The sequence below is a fragment of the Lepisma saccharinum genome, chromosome 27 (assembly GCF_977018435.1).
Source record: "Lepisma saccharinum chromosome 27, izLepSacc3.1, whole genome shotgun sequence".
NCBI classification, from domain to species: Eukaryota; Metazoa; Arthropoda; class Insecta; order Zygentoma; family Lepismatidae; genus Lepisma; species Lepisma saccharinum.
The window spans coordinates 30,006,096-30,031,917 of record NC_139255.1 but is presented as its reverse complement, the minus strand read 5'-3'; the positions used below and the strand labels follow the sequence as shown (position 1 = coordinate 30,031,917).

General features: G+C 39.8%; 1 protein-coding gene across 3 annotated transcripts in view; it reads right to left on the bottom strand.

The window, feature by feature from the left end:
* The window catches only part of LOC145980404 (mitochondrial enolase superfamily member 1-like), a 53,200-nt gene extending 34,859 nt beyond the window's left edge, over positions 1 to 18,341 (bottom strand). The window contains exons 1-2 of one of the 3 annotated variants that reach the window (XM_083113479.1): positions 18,323 to 18,341; positions 3,373 to 3,457 (exon numbers count right to left, since the gene is read on the bottom strand). In XM_083113479.1, the coding sequence (XP_082969605.1) occupies positions 3,373 to 3,375 (3 nt within the window). In that variant the 5' untranslated portion in view covers positions 3,376 to 3,457; positions 18,323 to 18,341. Of the gene's footprint in view, positions 1 to 3,372; positions 3,458 to 15,631; positions 15,738 to 15,972; positions 16,032 to 18,322 lie in introns of those variants that run through there. The other 2 variants (XM_083113477.1, XM_083113478.1) reach the window with 2 other exon arrangements.
* Positions 18,342 to 25,822: the final 7,481 nt, after the last annotated feature.

Sequence of the window (25,822 nt, the reverse complement as noted above, 5' to 3'; positions counted from 1 at the left end):
GCTTTTTCAAGCAAATGCCACCTGCGATCTTCAGCGGATGTAAAAATCCGCTGAAACGAATTCTTCCGGAATCGCAGGAAAGATACTGCAAACACAGATTTACGCTCAAAGCACCGTTATTGAGAGACGTGGTCTCTCAACAGCCGAAGGATTTTCACTCGGAGAGAAGTGAAGGGATGTGTTGTGCTTTCTAAAGCACACCATACACGTGCGCGAAGTACACTTTCCGACGTTACAATTCAATTTCAAACAGTTGTAGCACAGATTACTGGTTTTCACGAAATAGTACCGATCTTTCACAGACATTTGTTGATACTTCTGACAAGTATGCAACCTGTGGTGTCCGTGGCATTTAAGACACACAGTTTCAGCACCTGTGTGATACGAATTTACATTCTTCTTTACTTGACGATCAGTGGCCCTGGGAGGGGGTTTGCTGGACATTGGGAGGCTAGAGGTCACCGTAGACGCTGCAAGAGCTCTGGCACGCACATCCAGGAATGTAGTCAGGTCCTCGAACTTGGGCACTTCTGCATTCTTCAGTGAAAGTTCCCACTGTTGCCTAGATTGTGCATCCAACTTGTCGGTGGTGTGAAAGACTAATATTGCATCCCAAGCCTCTACGGGAATGTCCAAAACCTTCAGCACACGCACACACTCAGAAGTGACATCAATGAGCTTGCGTAATCCTGTGGCTGAGCTTGATGGCACACAAGGTTGATTCACCATGCGTTTAATCGTGCTGTTCACAATCTCTCTCTTGTTTGGTATCGCGAAACTAGTAGATTCCACGCCTCCTCGTAGTTTGCATCAGTTATTGCGATGGACTGGATTAATAATGACGGTTCACCCTTTAATGCCGAATTCAAGTATTGCAGCTTCTGAGCGCCACTGAGGTGTTTGTTGTCATGAACCGATGCCACGAATAAGTCCCGAAATGACAACCATTGATGTATGTCACCACTGAATTCTGGTAATGTGTTTTGGTAAACGAACGTCACTTTTCACATCACTGTTCACCGTGACCGCGACAATGGGAGAAACGGCTTCCTTCTGTTTTTGGTACAGGGAGCCCAACAAGAACTCTAATCGGTCTTGCACCGCACTCAAATCATCGTAGTACTCGGAGAACAATGTTTCTTTGCACTGTTTAGCGAGATTCACAAGTAATGCACTACAGTCTGCACTTAGTTGAAGGACCTTGTCTATGTAGACTTGAAGTGTTACACTTTCCAGCGTTGGTGAAGCTGACTTGTTTTCAATCCGAGTAAGTTCCCGCTTGAGGACTGTCTTTGATGCCTGTAACTGCTCCAAGTTGACTCGTCGTACAAGAGACGCTAAACGCATATAGCGGACCGAGGGTGTGGCACGTTGACTCTTCTTCTGGCTCGTTTATTTCCCGACGACGAACTACCAGAATACGGCACGAAAACTACAATTGCAAAGCATCCAGCCCTGAGGACCGTTTGTTGAGTGTCAGTTTCCAGAAAGCACCGCACTACATTGGCTAACTGGCTGAACTCCACCCTGGCCCGAATTATCCTAAATGCGTCGGTTCCCGCACGGTGTCTGGTTAAGTAACAGACGCACAAAGACGATATATACATACATTTAATGTCTATAATACACATATACGAAGGACTATACAATAACTAAACAATATACACGAAGGACTGTCTATTCGGCTGTAGAATGTCTCTACAGCGCAATTGTAATCGCGCACGTGTGACACGGTTCCTTTCACGACGACTCTCTGATGACGACTGTCATTTTCTCGTGGCAACGCCCAAGCTAAGCGCCTGGCTCAACTCTCGGGACGTTCCCGAATTTACTTGTGGGTGTAAGTTCCCATAATAAAGTATGCGGGAGGTTCCGCAGTTTCTTACTCCCACACACTTCACACATGAATAACTCACACATACACATTATATACAAAAATGGAAAACAAGATAAAAACACTAATTATATACATTGTTCACCGAACACCAAATGTTACAAAAGGAGTTACAGTGAGGAGTAGTACGCTATCAGAAAGGAGCTTTATTTCAGGAGAGTTCATCAGAGTTTCATCAACGAACCAGCGAGTCGATCGTCACTTCGAGATCTACAGGTAACGAACTTTCCTAAAATCCTTGTCTATCATTCTCTCACACCCCTGCTAGACCAGTCAATTGTAGTGTTTAAAGTTAATCATGAGTGTAGTTCTTATTTCATGGGGCTAGCCCCTTGCTTGGTTAAGTGTAGACGTAGCTCTTCAGAACTATACCCCCTCTTATGACACACCTCTCGCAGCCAATTAACTTTGAATATCAGGCTTCACATAGCCTATCTACGATCCCTTAATCTGAAACAATCGGGTGCTTGTAGGTATAAATACTATTTAAAATATTGATTGAATTTAAGGTGCGGAATTTACATTTGCCATTTCACATACTCAGATTCAAAGTACATCTACAAACACAAGTATCAAATGTTAAGGGATTCACTAATCTACAAAAAAGTGTTAATTGTATAAGAATTTCAAACTGAAATTTACCTAATCAACTTCAAGGTATCTTATCTTGCAATAATCTACTGCCTGTCAGATAGATTGTTCTACAAAGGACACTACAAAGTAAACGGATTGAGATAATTCTGTTTTATTTTCCACGCATCTTTCTTTTCCTTCCTTGATAAAAATAAAAGCTTAACTGTAAATGTATGAATTCATTTGGATTAATAAAAGTTGCAATTTTTCACGTCTATGGAGAAAATTTCATGTAGAATTCACGCATACTTCCTGGAGCAAATAATTCATGCAAAACTTCCGGAATTCAAGGAATTCAAGGTGAGTAGCCACCCTGAATTACACATGCACAATGTTAATAAAACATTAATAAAACATTGTTTTGCTACTTAGGAAACTGTAAATGTTACAAAGTTAATTTTTTTTGCAAAATATATTCAGATTCAGCTGCTAATTAATTATGAGATAAAATATCCTCACTTGTAATTAATTAAAAATCAGTAACCAATAAACCATAGAATATGCCACTGCATCTCCAACTTGTTTAAATATAAAAAAAATAGAGGCAAGATAAAGTAATATAAAATTTCCTTCCATGTGAAAATGTAAATGTAAAATAAAGTGTTAATTTAGTTTGTTGTTACTTGGCAAAAATAACCGAGTTATAGTTACCGTTGCTCAAAAAGTAACTGTTAAAGTAACTTATTATTTCCAAAGATTGATGTTGAGATCAAACATGATATGTAAAAGTGTGAATATGAAACTATACTTTCATATTCTGCATATATAAAATGAAAGTTGACTTGGCAAAGTTAATTAAGTAATCAATGAAATCATGAAGTGACTGCTCATGAATGTAAACTTACCATAGCATCTGATCCATGGGAACCCAAAGATGTTGGAAACCTGATATCCCTTGCATAGAGGTTTCTGATTTTGCCTGTTCCTGATCTGAAAGCAGTAATGGGAATTAGTCTTGAAATGGCAGTGGACAATAGAATGAACAGTACTTAACTCTGATAAACTTACTTTCCATTTTTCCGTACATCATCTCCCTTGGCATCAGCAATGGGTACAGCTGACAAGGACTCCTCCACCTCCTGGAAAAATGAACCAGCCACATCCCCAGAAAGGAAAGACAAAAGAAAAATGGATCAGCCTCCCTCGACATCCTGGCCTAGCCAAGGAAATTCAAAAAGTTCTAACCAGGCACAATTTCAAGATAGCAGACCAACCCCCTCCTTCCATAGCCTCCCACCTAACCCATGTCAAACGATTACACCGACCCCAATGCAAGAAGTGGCGTCTACATGATCACCTGCATATGTGGAGGCAAGTACGTAGGTATGACAAAGCGCCAGCTCGACGATAGGCTCAAGGAGCATGATGCTGACCACCAACATGGGAGGAGAAGAACAGGCCTTTTCTGCCACCTCATAGACGAAAACCATAACATAGACTCAGCCAGAATAGTCATGCAAGCAAAATCCACATTTCAAAGGTTTTCAAAGGAAACTTATGCAATAGTGACCACGCCCGCCGACCTCAACACTAACCCCGGGGCCCTCAATAAAACCTGGCTTCCCGCTATCAGGATATGCGCACCCACCCAACCTGCTCTTTCCCCATGACAAGAAACCAACCACGGACCTCAAGCGTTCGCAAAAAAATCCACCTGCACTTGCGAACAAGCGCCGCTCCATGAAAGCAGACGACGAGAGCAGGAACCGCCGCTTACAGTGCCAAAACCTCATTGCGTGATAAAAGAAGGAAGCAATACACCTGCACGGGAATGGCAGAAAGTGAAAGGACTGCATCAACTAGCGCCGCCATGAGCACAAGCAGAAGAAGAAGTAACCACGCCACCCGCAGCAAGACAGTACATGCCTGACGAAGCCACCAGACGGGTGGCAAAATCAATCGCGTAAGAAATTTACGTGGAAAAATGAAAAATAAGTTTATCAGAGTTAATTACCTATCTCCGCGTAACCGCCAAACAGATATCTTTAGATACAATATGAACAGTACTGTTAAACTAGAAAAGAACTGATATGGAATTCAACAGCATATTTTGTAGTTATCTTACTGTATACTGGCATGTTCACTACTGACATTACTCTTAGTACTTTGACATTTTGTACAGTGTATTCATAAAAATATGGTGGTATTTCATAAGTGATTAAAACAACTGTTTATTACCTTATGTGGGTGTAAACTGATCCATTAAGAAGACCAACTGGCAAGTTTGAGATGGGTTGACAACAGTTTGTCTATGGTCACTGCAGGGCCACTGTAGGGCCAGTTTTCTAACTGGCAACCAAGCAGGAGGAAACACTGTATGTGCTCCGATTTTTAGGTGTCCAAATCTGTTGTTACAGTGCAGTGGGAGTTTCATTCCCAGTTTCAAAGACACAACACATAAAAATAATATTTGTGTGAAAATGAAGTTGAAGATGGATCCATAGCAACATTTTGTATCAATGCAGGGACGTCGTTAGGGGGGGGAGGCATGCGGGGGCACTGGCCCCGGCAAAAGTCCACGTCACCCCGGCAAAAGTCCACGTCGCCCCGGGAAACTGTTCTGTATTTGCTGGAAATTTTACTTTGATGACAAATATTGCAAAATAATTCTTCAGTAAATTTTGCTTTCAATTTGAAACACTTCTTCAATTTTCAGTAGCACGAACCCAAGCAAGGCATTTCTTTCTTTTTTCCCTGTTTCTTGCTTGTTGAACACAAACAGATGTATTAGCAGATAGCAGAGGATGCAGTCAATGGTTTTGTGGTCCACCCCGGTCAGGGAAGTCTGACACCTATTGAAAATGCACTTTTCCTCCCTGCTGCACACCAGATCCAGGATCCATCCAAAACCCACACTTTTTCTTCATCTGGCCCTGCACTGGCACCATGGGTGCTGAAAGAACGACACAAACAGGAAGATTTAGTGGCTAGAACTTTCTGGGTTTATTATTTTATGGTCCAGAAAAGATATCCCCATGCGTTTCACATTCCAAGAACAGAATTCTATTGCTTGTCCCTTTTCAGCACGGGAATGAATGACATAGCGGTTCTTCTCACATGCACTCAACCCTCCTGCTAATGACCTACCCTGCAAAGGAGGGGAAAGGCCACTTTCTGAAAATTCGGAGAAACATCGAAACGGTCGGTTCATCTGTTGATTTGGTGGACAATTGATATCTGTCATAGTTTGAAGTAGGGTTCGTGGTCTGATCGGTGTTTAACTTCTGTAAACGGGAGAAGATAGAATCACGAAGTGTTTGTGATCTCGTTTTCCTACATCGCAAGTGAAATGTCGAATGATAAGCTGCCAGATTGTCTTCCTATGGAAACAATGGATCAGGATCGACCAAATGTCCAACATATTGACGTTCTATAAGAGTCTGACTACCACACAAGATCCTGGGTTCGACTTTCAGGGTGGTTGATCTCATGTATAATGAAGAATAAACCACATTTCAATTAAGAAAACTAGGTATGTAGCAATTTTATTTACAGCTGTCTGCATGTTCTATAAGTATTATGTTACAAAATTTGTATATCTTTCTGTAATTTTTCTTCATTTAGCCTCCACCTGCAAATGCGGAAGCTGCAGCTGCTTAGGTGGCAAGGTTGGCTAGACATACAAATATAATTAATCCCTAGTCATACAGTGAATAATAGTTATATAATATAATCATGAGTTATGGAGAAGCAAATTATTTATCAAGCATTTTCTGTTTCTATTTGTTGTGCTGTGGTTAAGAATTTGCACTACGATGCCAGGGGTCCTGGGTTTGAATCCTGGACTGGGCGTGTGTGATCTTTATGATGGTTCACATCACTCATTTTCATCTTCATCTTCACGATTAGCCAATAAGTGTCAGAAAAGCAAAGTAAAATAAACCAAATCAATCATTTATATATTTCTATATTATGCCATTTTTCTACCTCTTGGGTTAAATGTGACGATGAGGATGAATGATGAGCCAAAGGAATGGCGATGGGACAGACATGATACAACCATACCTGTCCAAGGTCCGAACCTTGGACCTCTGATTTCGTAGCGTGTTATACTCAGTGGAATTCTTAGGAAGAAAAACTGTAAAAGTAGGGTGAAAAGAAGCAAAATTGTACGATGCATAAAATGCCATGTGTAGTTCTTCTAAAACCTTCCAATTATCGAGTTTGTGTTTTAAGTCCACTTTATGCACAGTAAGGCTAATCGGGAATCTGAAGCACTATGTGCCTCCACCGGGTATCGAACCCGGGACCCCTTGATTACAAGGCAGCAATGCTACCACTGAGTCATCGAGGAGGCCCAGAAAAACTTACAATTAGTCAGTAAAATTAATATTGAGGGACAAGGCCTGCGAAGAGTTCTTTCATTCGGTTGCCCGTGGTCATCACATCGAGTTCCATAGTTTCGAGAGCAGAATTTGCTTCCATATCGCTTTCAAGTATTTCCCAAATTACCTCACGATGTTGGAACAGCACAGAAATTTTGGAACTAATACAAGCAGGCACATACCCAGGGAAGGGGTTCGGGGGCTGCAGTCCTTTCCCGAAATCCTACAAATGTCTGATTTTAATAATGTGTAGTAGTAATTAAATTTACTTCATTAATAGGATTAAACATCTTGTATATGGTTAGTTGCAATATACCAAGAAGAAATTCATCTTCAGCGCATTTACCCTCTTCCAACCTTTTCGCCTTTAGATGGTGGCTGCCGATAAAGGATAAGCCCCTTCCGAAATCAAATTCTGGCTACTGGCCTGACCACCAGGGATCGAACCTTGAACCTTTCAATTGATTGATTAATTGAACTGGTGTTTTAAGTCCACTTTATGCACAGTAAGGCTAATCGGGACTGGACCTACAGTTTAAAGTGAGATCCAAACCACTATGCCTCCATCGGGAATCGAACCTGGGACCCATTGTTGAACCTGCCGAACCAAAGACGAGAACGTAATCATTTGAGCATGTGGAAACTTTGTTTTATCCAGTGCCATCAAATATTCAGTTTTCCACACACAAATAACATTAATTTTAAGAAATTAGACGTGTGCATAAAATTTCTTATCGTCATCATTTTTCAAGTGAACAATCAGATGCCATAGAAGACTCGGGCCCACCCTATAGAATAGTGCTTAACGCGGTCGCCTTGAACTAAGAGATAGCTCATTCGATTCCGGTATGAACTGTATACATGAGATACCTAGCTTGAACTCATTACACACACATTTCATATTTGCACTGTTGGCAATACTTGTAAACCTGGTTCCAGCACTTTATATCTAAAACCACGGAAAAGAGTTTTATCTACTTCTCAATTTTCTTCGAGCAAATTAAAAAATCTAGACTAAATAACATTTTTCTTGGTGTATCAGCCATTAAGTTAATGAGTCCATTCTGCATTTAGTTTCCCAAATAATGGCTGTGGATTTCGCGAGTCTATATTTCCGTAGACTGTTGGGGGCTACGAAAGAAAATGATGTTCCTTTCCAATTTATTGATTGATTGAGTTGGTGTTTTAAGTCCACTTTATACACAGTAAGGTAGGCCTACATGGTGTATAAATAGTTTGTTAATTTATAACAGTTTGATAGAAAATATCTTACGTTTGGGCCCTCCCAAACTGATCAACCTAGCTACGTCCCTGTATCAATGGCATGGTGAATAGTCGTAATGTCTGTATTTTGGAAACAAGAGTTGCCACATTCAAATATAGAGTATTAGCATGACTTTCAAAAAGTAAAATTTTCTATGTGATGTCCCACAGGGAAGTGAATAGCCCTTTGCACAGAATACTTTCTACTGAGTCACCATTTTGGTAAGCCACCCTGCAGTGAGCATAAACAAACTCACAGTAAGGTATCTCAAACTTGGACTGCTGTTCTTCCTAACAAAACAGGTTACACCTGTGTAAATGATTGAGTTGGTGTTTTTAGTCCACTTCATGCACAGTAAGGCTAATTGGGACTGGACCTACAGTTTAAAGTGGGATCCGAACCACTATATGCCACCACCGGGTATCGAATCTTGGGATACCTTGATTACAAGGTGACGCGCTACCACTGCGCAGTTGGTAAGGTCCACCTGTATGAATGAGTAAACAGCTGTTTATGCACTTCAAAAATACCGCCATTCGTTTATGAATACCCTGTATTTTATTTCGGTAAGATATTTATTTAACAACCCAGAGCGAGCCTCAGCTAGTGGGCGGGTCGCAGGTGGCGGATAGCGAATGGCCACCAGATATGGTGGTCAGCTGTGAATGAGGCGAAGCCAAATAAGCAGTCCCGGACGGAGGCGGTAGTGCTATCAGGATCTGGGGAGGATGATCCTTGTTCATAAAAGCCCAATAACACCATTAAAGAAGCACTGCCCCTGCTGCCTTGCAGGGAGGGGAGGGATCCCCAAAGTCTAGGGGAAGGTTACCCCAACAGAAAACCAAAGAGTACAAGGAACTTTTTAGGCGTAGTGGAGCAAATCCTTCTACGAGGAGTAAACCCCTATCAGAAAATACCTGGTCCTCCAAGGAAGTGGGGGTTTGACCTAGGCCAGCAACCTATCTCTGGAAAAAATAGAACCGCTAAAAAAGCTCAAAGGAATAATGTGCGGACTGCTATTTTACGACGAACAAGGTATGCTAAAAGGACAAGAGAGAATGTGTTACAGATAGGTTCATGGAATGTTAAAACAATGCTTCAAGTAGGAAAGATGCAAATGATAGCTGAAGAAATACAAAAGATGCAAATAAAGATTCCAGCATTACAAGAAATACACTGGCAAGGTTTTTACCAGATAGTATACGGTCAGTGGCGTGCCCAGGATTTTCGAAAGGGAGGAGTTACGTACACTTTTTCTGGTAGTCAGCTCCGATTTTGCCTTCCTTTCCTACCTTTGACGTTCTTTTTTTTTTTTAGGAATACTGGGCTAAGGGGGGGTTATAACCCCCACCAACCCCCCCCCCCCCTTGGAAACACCACTGTATACAGTGTACATCACCGTATACCCTCGACCACAGCTATGTGTTTTATATAGTTAGGGCTGCTGTCGTCCGGTCAGTAAGGCATCTAACTGCCATATGACAGACCAGAGTTCGATTTCCATGGTGGATTATTTACGGAGGGAATTTTTCCTGTAATGTTTCTGCATGGAGTACAGCCAGCATCTATTAATTGGATATCTGGAGGCCCCCTGGGTGGTACAGGTGGTCAAAGCATGGTACTGATCACGCCACCTCCAAAAATAGAGGGGAGAGTGAATGTGTGGAGTAATATCTCTATACCCCACTATGTGTCTTCATGGCATGGTGCAATGTGCATGGAAAACATCACCTTCACATATAAATACATAAATAAGCTATGTATGTTTTTAAGATTTTGTATATTTTGTTATGTTGCTATTCTGCCACTTTTGGCTAATTGCAACGACAAGGATAAGTAATGATTACATGACCGGTATGTTTATATATGCTCCAGTTACCATCTTCAGGTATGTTTGGTAGTCAAATATCATTAACATTAAAGTTTATTGATAGCAGACATATTCATATATTCTTGAGCAAGTGTCACATGGGCGTATGTCAGTTAAAACAGTCGTTTATCCAAAAAATATTTCAATTCATACATATATTATTATCACCCTGCAGTTCAATGGCAATATATTTCTAAGAACAGGAAATGTAAATATCAGCTTCACATATGTAAATTCCAACAATATTGTGTCTACATTTAATTTTCATTTCTGCTCGACTTTTACTTTTGATTTATAGGAATTTATCTATTAAAATATGTTATCATGCATAATCTAACCTAAATCTAACATAACTCTGGATCCAATTTTCAAATATTGTGCAGCTATTGAGTGGTAGTGCACATATGGTATAATTAAAAAAATAAAATAATAAGACTAGTTTCTTGAGAAACAGGTTACCCAAATTTTGATTACACCACCTTCACAAATCCTCCCCCCCCTCCCCACTTTGATTTATGCATATGATATCTTGTGTGAAACACCTTGAAGACCTTTCCAATAGCTACTGAATTACTTCTACAAGTGCCCTGATTGCTGAAATATTGCAATTTAAAATTAACAAGCTGGGAGGGATTGGTTGAGGTTGCACATTTTGTACCCTGTGTAATTTTGGAAATACAAGATATCGATCTACAACTTTGTATAGGTCCCTACCTCAGGTGGCTCTTTGAGAATTCCAAATTTGAAATGAATAAAACAATATAAGGTTGAGGACCTTGTTGATTTCACGAGGAATGACCCAATACTAAATTCATTTCTAAATACTCTGAGGTACTGAAATTGTAATGTGCTAAATAGCATTGAAATATCCATGATCATGATGAATTGCTAATGTGAAAATGACAACTGCTTTGAGTACAGACCAGTAGCCAGGTGTGATCTCCTGAGAGATGCATTTAAATTTTGACAATATATAAGTATGATCTCAATTAGTTCTAGTAACAGTTGTGAGTTGTAGTGGATGGACGTGCTTGAATAGAGCTCCGCGCTTTCACCCCTCAGCTAGCCTGGCATTCTATTCTCCACCGCTGTATGTTGCCACATCTTCCGCCAGGTCAATAGCTTCACCGTGATGATCTTCGGGTTTGTTATCATGTCCAAGCCTACGCTATCAGTTGATTCAACCAAAGTGGAAGAAATAGGAAAAACTATGGAAGCATTCCAGCAACGGCTTTATGAGTTGCTAGACAACCATGGATTGGTGCAAGAAGATGCTGACCTCCGTAAGTCACTCCTGAACCTCAGAGAGGAGTTTGTGCAATTTAAGAGATCGACGAGCGACTCCATGACAGAGCTGCGGCGAGACCTAGAGAGCATGAACAAGCAGATATGCACGAACACCATTGAAATAGATGACCTAGCGCAGTACTCTAGGAGGAACTGCATTTTGCTGCATGGGGTCCCCGAAACCACCAACGAAGACGTGGACAGCATCGTGCTCCAGACTTTACAAAATAAGCTTCAGTTGCAGCACATCAAGCTCGAGCACGTTGACCGGTGCCACAGGCTTGGCCCTCCGAAAAGATCGTCTGCGGAAGTATTGAGATCGGGAAAACGCCCCATCATAGTGAAATTTGTAAGCTACCGCTCCAGGAACGAGGTGTGGAAGTCAAAGAAGATGCTAAAGAACTCGTCCCTATTAATTACAGAGTCGCTAACTCCCTACAGACAGAGGGTTTTGTGGATGGCAAAGGATCGCGTAGGGACACGCAATGCCTGGAGCCAAGACGGGCGTATTTTCGTATCTCACGGAGGTCGTCGCTACCTTATATCTTCCCCCGAGGATCTTGACGTTCTCCCTTGAGATGGGGTGCAACGCGAACTGAGTATGAAGTGTAATGAAGAGCATATGTGACTTTTGTCGTTATGATACGCTGTGTATGAATAATTGTGTGTGTGATGTGTTGAAATCATGTTTGTTTAGTGTGAGTTTTTTGTCCGGGTTCTTGTTTATGTTATCGGTTTTTAATGTGAGTGCGTGTGTGTCATTCCCTGATGCTTTCCTCCATGCTATTCTGCTTGACAGGGTAAGTAATAATTCTAAATTTAATTTTGGTATGCTAATGTTTCTTCTCCCATCTTGTTTCTGTTCGTTAAACCTCAATTCTAAAAATGGCTAATCTGGCAACAACGCATCTCGGTGACAGTGGACGAAATTCTGAAGAGGGTCGTCGCTCTGCTAATTGCCCTGGCACTCCGCCCCCCGCGGTCAGCACAGCCGAAATTCTCGGAAATGAGCTGAAGACTTGTCCGAACTCACTGTTGGTGTCACACATGAATGCACAGAGCATCGAAGCACACCTCGATAGCTTCAAAGCTATTTTCTCCCCCCTGAATCTCCACTGCATTCTTGTATCGGAGACATGGCTTAATCCCCTCACACCCTCCAGCATGGTCTCCTTGCGAGGCTACAACGTCTTCCGAAACGACAGGTTGGGGAAACGAGGTGGCGGGGTGATGGCACTGATAAGGGAAGATATTACTGCGGTGGTTGTGGCTAAATCTGACGGTAACTACGCACGAATGACAGAATATCTTTTCCTGGAACTTACCATCAACAAACAGAAGCTACTGCTCGCTGTTGCATACCGTCCACCTGGAACATGCTTTGTAAATTGTGAAGAGGAACTGGCTAAACTCATTCCCATGTACTCGCATGTATTATTACTGGGCGATCTGAACTTTCATTTAGAAACTGACAAACCTGAAGTAAATAAATTCCGCGCTGCTATCTCTTCTTACAATCTAAATATTTTGAAGCTCGATCCTACCTTCCACATGGCCAACTCGCATTCTTGGCTAGACGTAATCTTAACAGGACACTGCTCTCGAATCATCAAACATGGACAAACGAGCGCCTGCGGTCTCTCGTTCCACGACCTTATTTACGTTGCTTACTCGCTCAATGTTCCGAAATCCAAGCCAAACATAATTGAATACCGCGATTTAAAGAAAATTAACCCCGCTTCACTAAACGAAGATGCTACAAGAACCCCATGGAATTCAATAAACAGCTTCACTAATATTAACGATAAGCTTAATGAATTAAATAGTCTAATCTTACACCTTTTCGACAAACATGCTCCACTAAAGAAAAAACGTGTCACGCGGCCTGCTTCCCCCTGGATGACCGACAGCATTCTCACACTTATGGCGGAGCGCGATTCGGCTCACCGCAGGTTTAAATCTGACAAGCGCCTCAAATCTCCAAATACTTTAAATAGTTTTAATAACTACCGTGTGTTGAGAAATCAATGTAATCAGGCCGTGCGCAATGCAAAGAGGAGGCTTTCTTACGAATTATTAAATATGCAAGGCAACCCCCGAATGTTATGGAATAACTTAAGAAATCTAGGGCTAGGAGAGAAACGTAACGTAGATCCTACTCGTGTTTCGTCCCTTGATGAATTAAATACGCATTTCTCTCTCTCTAATTCAATGAATAACGATGCTAAAAATGTTACTATTAGAGCTATAGCAAACCACAAAACAGAAATGATAGAGTTTAGTTTTAACCCAGTCTATGAGTTCCAAGTTACAACTGCAATCGGTCGGATCAAATCTGGTTCTGAAGGAGCCGACAACCTCCCATTGCGACTAATAAAGCTGATTTTACCTCATGTATTGCCATACATCACTGACATTTTTAATCTTTCTCTGCGCTCTGGTATTTTTCCAGATAAGTGGAAAATTGCACACGTTCTTCATCTTGCCAAGACTGACCCCGATATTTCCATTGACAATTTCCGACCTATCAGTATTCTTCCTGCGCTATCGAAAGCATTAGAATACATTGCTCATGACCAAATCAGCCGACATACAAATGAAGTTCTGGCTCCGTTTCAGTCGGGATTTAGACCTAATCACGGCACTAGCACCGCCATGACTCACATAACCGATGACGTCAGACAAGCTATGGACTGCAGACAGGCGACAGTTTTAGTTTTATTGGACTACACGAAAGCTTTCCAGTCACTCGACCATGATATTCTCATTTCCAAGCTAAAATCATTTTTTAATTTCACCACCTCCGCAACCGACTGGGTCAAATCCTACTTAACTGGACGTAAACAAAGGGTGGTTTATGATGGCAAGTGCTCGGCGCTATCTGAGATCACTTGTGGCGTTCCGCAAGGAAGCGTACTCGGCCCTTTATTATTTTCTTTATACATTAATGACCTGCCAAATATCTTGAAACACTGCCGTTATCACCTGTATGCCGATGACCTCCAGTTGTACTATTCTGCACCCCCAGTAATGTTAAGCGATGGCATTTCCAAGGTTAATGAAGATATAGAGAGGATTGTTAACTGGTCGCTAGACAATGGCATGTATATTAACCCTAATAAAACACAAGCAATTTTGATTGCTTCCGATAAACTGAAACGTTACGTAGATCTTAACATTCTGCCTTCCATTCTTGTAGATTCTACTCACATTCCATTTAACCAAACTGTTAAAGATCTGGGAATTGTATTAGACGGAAATTTATCATGGTCACATCACACAAGTTCGGCGTGTAGAAAAGCTTTCGCATCTCTGTATTCTATAAGACGGATGGGCAAGTTCCTCCCCACCTCTATCAAGGCCAAACTATGTCAGTCTCTAGTTTTATGCCATTTAGATTATTGTGACGTAGCGTATTCCGGCTTAACAGGTGAGTCAGCTAAACGTATGCAGAGTGTTCAAAATGCCTGCGTACGATACGATACTATACATTTTTAATTTAAAATATTGGGACCACCTATCACCTTATTTTCTCAAATTGGGGTGGCTACGTATGCAAGAAAGACGAACGCTGCACACTCTGATTTTACTTTACAAAGTTCTCAACCTCAAGTCACCTTCCTATCTCCTCTCTCACTTCCAATTTCTTCACGAATTTCACGATCGCGACACCAGATCACGCAGCTCCTCAGTTCTCTCTATCCCCGCCCACAGATCAAACTTCTTCTCCAACTCTTTCTCTGTATCGGCTGTAAGACTATGGAATCAGTTACCAGAAAGCACTAGAGCAGTAAGCTCCGTCGGTTCCTTTAGCAGACGTGTTCGCCACTCTCTTCAGAATAGTCGGTAGATCTTCCCCTGTCAAGCAGACTAAAAAGCATGTGCAAGTGAACGAATTCTTAAAATACCTTGCACTTACTTAAATACAATTTTAAATTTTGCATTCTTTCATTCCATATTTAGTTTTTTGTGTATTATATATTTTGTATTTTGTGTGTTATATTCAGGGGTTTAAGACTTGTGTGTATGAGTATAATGTGTGTGTGTGGACCTATGTGTATAATATAATAATGTATAATTTTAAATGTATGGTTGAGTGGAAGAAAAGGCTTTGTACGGCCTTAACTCGGCCATTTAAAACAAGGCATTAATAAATAATAAATAAATACATTACCAAACTTTTGGAGAAATCAAATTTTGAATGTTTGGCCGAAAAATATACACCTGTGTTTCTAAATGAAAACTAGAGAAATGAAACAAATGCCACATTTTATGTGCAACTATGTACTCTAAATGGAAAATATGTAAAAGTACATTACACTAAATTTATGTATATCTTTCCTAACATTGCAACTTACCAATATTTGTCATTTTTAAATTTTAATCACATAAAAATCAGAACCCTGGGCATGACTGACTATCTTCATGAAACTCCTCAACATTGGCAATGCATTTCCATGTGTTAGTAAATAAATATCACAGAAAAATCATTGCATAATTATTCTAATTAAATATGCAACAGAAAAATGGGAAGTAACTCACAATCATTTCATTTGACGTAATACTTGAACCTAAATTGAAATAAGATAATTAACGAATCAAAATTATTATTATTATCAATAATAATGTAATTAGCATGCATGTTTGTAAGCCCGATATAATGATCTTGTTGCATAATAATTGATCACATAATACTTACACCTCCATTTTGCAGTCAAGTGCACTACACAAAGTAACTTGTCAAGACTGGGTTTGACTCGGCAGCTATCTTCTTGGGTTCAAAGGTTACTGATATGACACTTACATTATCTTTTTAAACATGCACTTTGAAAATAGGAGTTATCTCTTGCATAATTTTTATCTAGAGCGTTACACAATGGAAACATAAAGCACACAATGACTGTCCAATATTAAACACCACTTTATTGGTCTAAATATAAGGGCTTGTAAACTTATCTACTTCAATGGTTCTAAGAGTAGGTGTGTTCTTATCTAGATACAGTGTAAGGTGGACTATACACAGGTTATCTTCCATCAGTGATGTGTATAAAAATTTCCATTGTCACTTTGACATGGATTCAAGCTATTTGTTTGTTTGTTTGATTTGGTGCTTTAAGTCCACTTTATGCACAGTAAGGCTAATCGGGACTGGGCCTACAGTTTAAAGTGGGATCCGAACCACTCTGTGCCTCTACCGGTTATCAAACCAGGAAACCCTTGATTACAAGGCGACAATGCTAACACTGTGCCACCTGGGAGGACCGGGATTCAAGCTATTGTTTTCAAACTAAAGTTCTGCCCCCCCCCCGCCCCAATGGAGTTGTGGTAATATTGTCACCTTGTAATCAAGGGGTCCCAAGCCCGATATCCAGTGGAGGCACAAGTGGTTCGGATCCCACTTTAAACTGTAGGCCGAGTCCTGATTAGCCTTGCTATGGACTTAAAAGAAAAAATATCAACTCGAAACTTAAACATCGGAAGTATCATTTTTTAATTGGGTACTCTCAAGAGATAATCAAAAGTAAACTAATACATAAATACTACAGCTATGGAGGGGCAAGAGGGACATATATACCCCTGGGTGCCAAAATGACCTGGATGTTCAGAGATAAAATATATTAAGGACAGGATAAATCTGCTTGGATGACACAAATATCCCTGAAAACTTAATGTTTAACACTGATATAATACGTTTTCCATCTCTCTCAATAAGAAGTAAACAGAAATACAATTACTTCTTACTAGTGGCATGGTCAGTAGCTGGTTTCAAACTTTGTAACACACCAATCACTTAAAAAAATAATCTTAATAACTCTTGCTTGTTTAATGGCTGAAATTATTTTAATATGATCAATGTTTTGACATAATGCACATACATAAAAAAGGTAAAGTGCTCCCCTGTGCTTAGCACCACGCCATGAAGGCATATAGGGGGTGTGGGGGTAACGCCCCACACTTTCTTGATCCGGTCGTGAGTGGAGGTGATGTGATCAGCATCATGCTCCTGACTGCCTTTACCTCCCAGGGTTTCCCCCAGGTACCCATGTCATTCGACACTGGGTGGGCGCCGGGGCCGCTTCCAACGTTAGAAAAGTTCTCGGATTTGAACCGGCCGGTGATCGAACCCAGGACGTTTAGCATAGTAGTCAGACGCGTTACCGACTGAGCCACCGTGGCCATACATATAATGCACATACATAATTTTCAAAATCCAAATAAAGGGAAAAGTAGCGTAACAAAATATATAGGGAACCAGTAATGTGTTTTCAAATAAGCATGTAAACATTTTTTTGTGTTTGTTGTTCATTTACCTGTATTATAAGAGTATCATAAAAATCCTTTTTTTGGTTATTTTTTTTTACTTTGATATTACATATTACTCGCTGCTTCAAAAACACACTATTTTACTTTAATTGTTGTAATATTGTTAGATTTATATTTTGTAACTTTTTAAAATTTTATTTTATTACTGGCTCTTGAAAGAGGTGTATGTGCATTATGTCGAAACATCAAGCATATTTAAGTATTTCGACAATTAAATAAATAAAATTTCTTATTAATATTAAATACATGATGAATGTCAGTACATGAACTATTTGCACAGATGTAAACACCAATCACTATTTTAACCAACTGAACTTCAACAAAAATGGAAATTTCCTTTAATGTTCTACGTGCATCACATTTGAAGTCTATTCACTGTATGGAACATATTTTAAACAATGTAATTCAAACTTGCATGCAGCCTTTATAAGCATTGATTGCAATACTCTTCTAAACCCACATAGGAAAGGTTTAAATCTGCAACACTGCATGGATGTTTCTTATTCATACAAGTCAAAACTCTTATTTACATTACAAGATTACCATCTATTTACTCAACTTTATAACTATAATAATACCTCCACATTATGAGCATACATAAATTACTCTACTATCCCTGCAGTTGCATAACATTGTTTGCTATTGCAAATTATACAGAAGTCAAATCAATGTTTAATATAGCAAAAATACTGTCATTTAAAAAATGTGGTTGATGTGATACTCACCGTAATTAGTACCATCAATAATAATAATAACAATTACATTGGTGTTGAAGTTGTGATTCTTAGAATTATAGTTAAATGTTAAAGTTTGATAGTTAAATGGATAGTTGAGATGAGATCGGACATAGCTGATTTAGGCCATTGACTGCCCAAATGTTTCCTACACAAAATGTTGAACAAACAGTCATGCTGCTCAAGTGGGGCCAGGGTGGGCTATGGTTTACAGAAAAGCAACCTATACCTATACCCTCTTTCCAAATTTTTAAAAAAATTTAGTGATTTAGTTTATTTTACATCACTTTTGTGCCACTTTTGGCTAATTGTGACGATGGGGATGAGTGATGGATAATATGATGAAATTGATGAATGAACACTTACAAACACCCATGCCCACCCCGGGATTTGAACCCGGGACCCCTGGTGTTGTAGCATGATGTGCTACCCACTCCACCACTGGGGCTGGCAGGAAAAAAAGAAATAAAATTGACTTTCTATATATACATACATATATACAGGGTGTATCATAAGTAATAGCGCAAACTGACACAGTTGAAAGTACAGGATAATAGAAGCAAACAAGTCTCAGTAAACATGGGTTCGCAAACGAGCCATTTTCAAGATAATTGCAAATGTTTGGTTACAAGCCCCCACTGACTTCATTGTTTGTAAACGCCATCCTAGTTGGTAAAATGCTAATAATGTGTGTGAATGTGTGGTTAGAAGCCGTCACGGATTTCATTTTGTAAACACCGAGTGCTTTACTCCTTGCACGTTCCGAGGTTTGCTCTTTTTATCCATTCTGTTTGATTCCAACGCCACCTCTTGGAAGTGTTCTGTTTTGAAAACAGTTTGATTTATAAAATTATTGATTGATATATGATTGATAAAACAGATAAATTTGATTTATCAATTGGATATTCCATTATATACTCAATGTTCAATTCACTTCAGAGATCTAGGTTTACATGCATTGTACAGAGAAAAATGGCCAATGCATGATGTAATGATTTACACCGATGGTTCAAAGAATAATAAAGGTGTAGGATGTGTCTATTACATCCCAGAGAAAAACATTTATCAACAATTTAGATTACATATACATTCATCTATTTTTACTGCGGAAAGTTACGCTCTATACAAAGCCTTACAATGTGGAATAGCCGAAGATTTAAAAAAAAATCTTATCCTTACAGATTCTCCGAGTGTTCTTCAAGCATTATCTACATCTTATCCCAAATTATGTCATCAATCATATCTTATTATTTTAATTATTAAACAAGTTCAATTTGCTTGCAAAAGGAACATTGACATACAATTCAGTTATGTTAAAGCACATAATATTAACGTAGGAAATGATCGAGTGGACTTATATGCTAAACAGGCCAGAGTTTCAATAGATTAATGTACACGGATTTATTACCACGAGTGAAAATCAAAATTATGGAACAAAGGAACGAATGGTGCAAGGATCAATTTAAGTATGTGGGCAATATATACGTATAGATGGATTGCAGAATTTAAATCCAAGGTCCCTTTGTTCAATCCATACACACTCCCACGGCAAGTCATAGTTTTTATTAATAGATTAAGAACAGGACATGTACGTACTCCAGCACATTTAGCAAAAATAAATATTAAAACTCAAGAAAATTGTAAATGTGGCAATAATAATCCTGATGCTCAACATTTATTTCTAGAATGTCCAATTTTTTCAGATCAACGAATCACACACTACACAGGTTTACAACGTTTAAAAATTCCATTTCCAATATCACTCTCATCCATTCTAACAGATTTATCCCCTTCATTAATATGGATGCTGTATGCATATTCTCGGAAATGTAGACTCGAAATATAAAGTGATTTTTATATATATATATATATATATACGAGGCGCATCCAGAAAGTAAGTTTCCCTATTTTTTCCCCGTGAAAGTAAACATAATGAGCCGTGTAAATTGTGCATGCGCAGCAGAGCTAAGACGTATCAATCATATGCCAGGCGGACAGATCCCGCCCGGCACCAGTAGCGAGGCAGCAGTGGTCCGAAGTGGAAGCTCGTATTCCTTCTCCCGCCGCATGCCAGTAGCGAGGCAGCAGTGGTCTGAAATGGAAGCTCGTATTCCTTCTCCCGCCGCATGCGAGGTTCGGTCGGTGATAAAGTTCCTGAATGCACAAAGCATTGCACCAATTGACATTCATCGTCAGCTCTGTGAGGTCTTTGGGCCGAACATTATGAGTAAGCAGATGGTGCGTCGCTGGTGTCAGCAGTTTTCGGAAGGTCGTCAAAGTGTCCATGATGAAGAGCGCAGTGGGCGTCCGTCCCTCATCACCGATGATCTGGTTGAGCTGGTGCGGCAGCGCATCGTAGAGAACCGTCGCTTCACGATTACGGAGTTGAGTAGCCTTTTTCCGCAGATATCGCGATCCGTGTTGCATGAGATTGTCACGCAGCACCTGCTGTTCATAAAATTGTGTGCCAGGTGGGTGCCGAAAAACCTGACACCCGAACACAAAATGAAACGTTCAGGAGCAGCACTGACATTCCTGCAACGGTACCATGATGACGGCGATGATTTCCTCGACAGGATCGTCACGGGCGATGAGATGTGGATTTCGCACTTCACCCCGGAAACCAAGCAGCAGTCAATGCATTGGCGGCATAGTGGATCTCCGGTCAACAAGAAATTCAAATAGACGCTGTCGGTACAGAAACTGATGTGCACTGTTTTGGGACAGGAAGGGCATTTTGCTCATTGACTTCCTCCCCAGAGGTGAAACGGTGAACGCTGAACATTACTGTGAAACACTAAGGAAATTGCGATGTGCCATTCAAAACAAGAGGTGTGGCATGCTTACTGCAGGTGTTGTGCTCCTCCATGACAATGCTCGTCCACATACGGCTCGGCGCACAGCAGCTGTTTTGACGGAATTTGGCTGGGAGTTGTTTGATCATCCACCTTACAGTCCTGATCTGGCTCCCAGCGATTTTCACGTTTTCTTGCACCTCAAGAAATTCCTGTCCTCCGGTGAGCATTTTGGCAACGACGAAGAGCTGAAGACGTCTGTCACACGCTGGTTCCATTCAAAGGCGGCAGAGTTCTATGACAGTGGGATCCAAAAGTTGATACCACGATACGACAAGTGTCTCAATTCTGGTGGTTGCTATGTTGAAAAATAGCTGAACCTTTGCTGTACCTGTTGCCAATAAATGGTTTCCTGAAACTGTGTTGTTTTTTTTAAATTAGGGAAACTTACTTTCTGGATGCGCCTCGTATATTTAAAAAAATAAGAAACAGCAAAAGGACAAAAAAAAGTGAATTATTCATAATAATCATTTTATGTTTGTGATTCTGATTAATTTGAGAGACTAACTATCGATCTTAGAATAAAACATTAAAACAATACAAAACAATAACGATGTTCAAAGTCGACAAGATAATGCTGACAGGGACAGTTAAAAAGAAGAAGAATTGTTTGTATGTTGGGCAAAAACAGTCAAATGTAAAGCTGTTAATTGCAATAAATGAATATGATGCTAAGGAATGAGTGCATATATGCCAAAGTTGCCCATTCATCCGAAACTATCTCACTTATGAGGCTTCCATATGTGGACCTACTCCCAAGAGTTAAAAAAACAACTTAAATATAAATGGAAACAGCGGTGCATAGTACAATTTCAATCTACGGGTAATACATATAAATGGCTTGCATACCATTCACAAATTAAACCTTGGTTCTATTCATATAATTTACCAAGAATTTATTATACATCTATGAACAGGTCATGTCCGCACTTAGCACGTTTACACGTAACATTTAAACAAGCATGCACATGTGGGGAAATAAACCAAGATGCCACACATCTATTTTTACTATGTCCAGAATTTGGTAGAGAACAAGACAAACTATAATTCATTCAGTTTTTTTTACTTTTAACCACTGTTATTTTTTAAAAGAGATTTACCTACGTTTCGGAGGTCATAGAGGTTATAGAGGTCTTTGTGACCGACAGACGCGGTGGAGCCTAGGCCACCAAGCATAATCCTCCTAGGCAACCATTTATGTGACCTAACGACTACACGCTACCCTGAAGATGGAGGCAGATTCAGCCTCCGAAACGTAGGTAAATCTCTTTTAAAAAATAACAGTGGTTAAAAGACCAAAAAACTAGAATGAATAAATCACCACTGATTAGCTACAAAGAAAAACTGTATAATGGTTTGCGCTGCCATGGCATTCTGTTTCCTGTATCCCTAATTACTACCCTTCTCATGGATCCCACTCTTCCCATTACTTCACTCCTTTACGGATACATCAGAAACAGTGGCGTATGCAAGGGGGGGGGGTTACGGGGTTTAAACCCCCCCTTGAGCTTGTGAAATAATATGAAAAATGCTGTGGAAAAAAAATTAAATGGCCAATTTATCACAGTCAAAGATCTGGGACAATACTATTACTACTACTACTACTACTAATAATAATAATTATTATTATAATAAAAATAATAATTTGAATTATTGTTTCCATGCAGCATGGAGAAAAGCACAGCACACGTCTTTCAGAGTGAATGCCTTGAAAAGTAACACGTATACTTGAAAATAAAATATGAGGGCAACTATGATTGTATCTCAGTTGTAACAATGTTCAATATACTGGCATACGCAGGATTTTTTTTCTTCGGGATGGGCTGGAATAGTAAATGTGGATAGCACATGGTTTCGTTTCGGAGGGCAGGATGCATAATAAAATATTTCGTATTTTTGGAGCTTTTCAGTCTATTAAAATTGTATTCAAAGACAAAAATAGTAATCGGGACTCGCTTTAAATTAGGTTTCGCTATTTACACATTTTGATTTCTTAAAGTTCATAACGGATTTTTATACAAAAATTCTGATTTTCTCAAAATTTCGGTAGTGGCTATAAACCCATCAGCCATCCCTCTACGTACGCCAGTGTTCAATGAACATGTATTTTTTTTTTTTGTTAACAATGAGAATTAACTAAAGAAAGTTCTTGGTTCGTTGTAAGTGGCTAATGTATAGACAAAGGCTAGGCAGACAAGAATACAGTCACCAGTCTGCCTTCCCATTGTTTACCCCAGCATGTTTGAATGTCTCTGTTTAAAATGTCTCACCCTGTTGACTAGACAATTATTCAAACGACAATAAGCTTAACTATTGTAAAATGTTTTGTTGGTAAGAACAGGGAGACAATCCAGATGTGAATTATCGGGGACATCTATGCGGGGAAGAAGCCGGAAAAATTCCAACCAATTTCGGGAATCGAATCCTGATATCCCGTGTGGTTCAGACGCTCTACCGCAGCTCCTTGAGTTCCATACTTTGATTATTTCAATTTATTTTAATATATTTGGTCTAGGAATTAATTTGTGCGGTTGTTATGCACACATTGAAGCTGTAGTTCAAACACAAAATACATAAATACCTTAAGAAAAATATTGTCCATCACGAGCCACCACTTTCGCCCATCTGTCAGGCAAGTTACGGATTCCATGGCGAAAGAAGTCCTCATCCTTTGAAGCTCAGAGACCCATTTTTCGATATCTTCTGAAGAAGTGAACCGCTGTCCAATCAAATCGTTATTCATGCAATCGAACAAGTAGTAGTTCGAAGGAGCAACGTCTGGTGAATACGGCAGGTGGGGTAAAACTTCCCATCCAACATTTTCTAAATAGGTTTTGACCGGTTTTGCGACATGTGGGCGAGCGTTATCATGTTGAAATATAAGTTTATCATGTCTGTTCTCCCATTCTGGTCGTTTCCTGGCCAGAGCTTGCTTCAAACGCATTAATTGTCGTCGATAACGTTCGCCATTAATAGTTTCACCCGGTTGCAGCAGCTCATAGTACACCACACCTTTCATATCCCACCATATGCACAGCATAACCTTTGCACAATGAATATCTTGTTTCGGTTGTGATGGACCTGGTTCACCTGGCTTCACCCAGGCCTTTTCTCGTTTCGGGTTCTCGTAATGGATCCACTTCTCATCGCCAGTAACAATGCGATGCAAAAACCCCTTTCTTTTCTGTCTTTGAAGCAGCAATTCGCAAATGGTTTTTCGTCTTTCAACGTCTCTGTCTTTCAATTCATGTGGAACCCAATGTGACATCTTTTGAATAATTCCCATGGATTTGAGGCGTTTGGAAACTGTTGTTTGATCAACGCCTAATGCTTCTGCAAGTTCTTCCTGCGTTTGACATGAATCCTGATCGAGCAATGCTCTCAATTCTTCGTCTTCAATTTTTTTTGGCTGTCCAGGTCGCTCTTGGTCTTCCAGGCCAAAATCACCACTTCTAAACCGTGCAAACCACTTCTGACACGTTCGCTCAGCTAGCGCATGGTCACCATACACTTCCACCAAAATACGATGACTTTTGGTAGCACTTTTCTGCATGTTAAAGTAATGAAGCAGAACACCCCGCAAAAACACTTTATCTGGCACGAACTGTGCCATGTTCAGTTGACTACAAAATGCTGTTGTTGACGAGTCAATCAACTGCCCTATACTACGAACGATGCGCGCTGACAGGAGTTTTCAACGCATGTGTGGCTACATGGAACTGTGGGACAATACGCTCGTTACGCCATCTCTTGTCCAGGCACACAAATTAATTCCTAGACCAAATATTTTCTCGTTGAAGAGACAATTATTTCATAACAAAGAAACAAAAAAATGCTCCCAGAATTTGATAAAAATCGAACGAGCAGAAATTGATATTGTTCTATTGCTTTCGTAAATACTATATTTATGTAGATCTCAACTACTTAATAGTAGTTGTGGTATTAGTAGTATTATTAGTAGTAATTCAGCTAATTAATTAATTATAAGTATTATTAATTAATTATGAGTATTATTATTTAATTAAAGTATAATAAAACAATGGTAATGTGAATTTGGATAAAGTTTTAGAAATAATGCCCCTTCCCCCCTTTGATAAAATCCTGCGTAGGCTACTGGTCAGAAATGTAACTTAACGATTTAGTGGACAGTATTTTTTTATAAACACTAAGATGCTGACCAAGGCAGATTTATTAAGAAATATAAACAATTAACAAGTAACGTTTCAACCCTGTATCAGGGTCTTCCTCAGAGGAAGAACTAAACTAAAATGACAAAATACAGATACAGAAAGATTACATACACATAGCAGGGTGACTAACCACACAAAAACAAATCATCTTGAAGGTCCTTATCTTGGATGATTTCTCCAAAGGAAATAAATACACATTACCTCTTGACAGTTGACTAATGGGCCTACCACACTGACAGGTGATTGACAGGTCAAGATTAGCCAGAGTCTGGAACTACCTGTTTATCATTCCCCCACCCCTCCTGCCTTTTTGGATATGGTTGAATACCTCCTCCCCTGGACTTCTTCTCTTCTCTTTCTTCCTTGTTCCTTCTTCTACCTTTTCCTTCCTTCCTTCTTCTCATCCTTTCAACTTTCTCTAACACATTCTTCCATTCCTTGTTTAT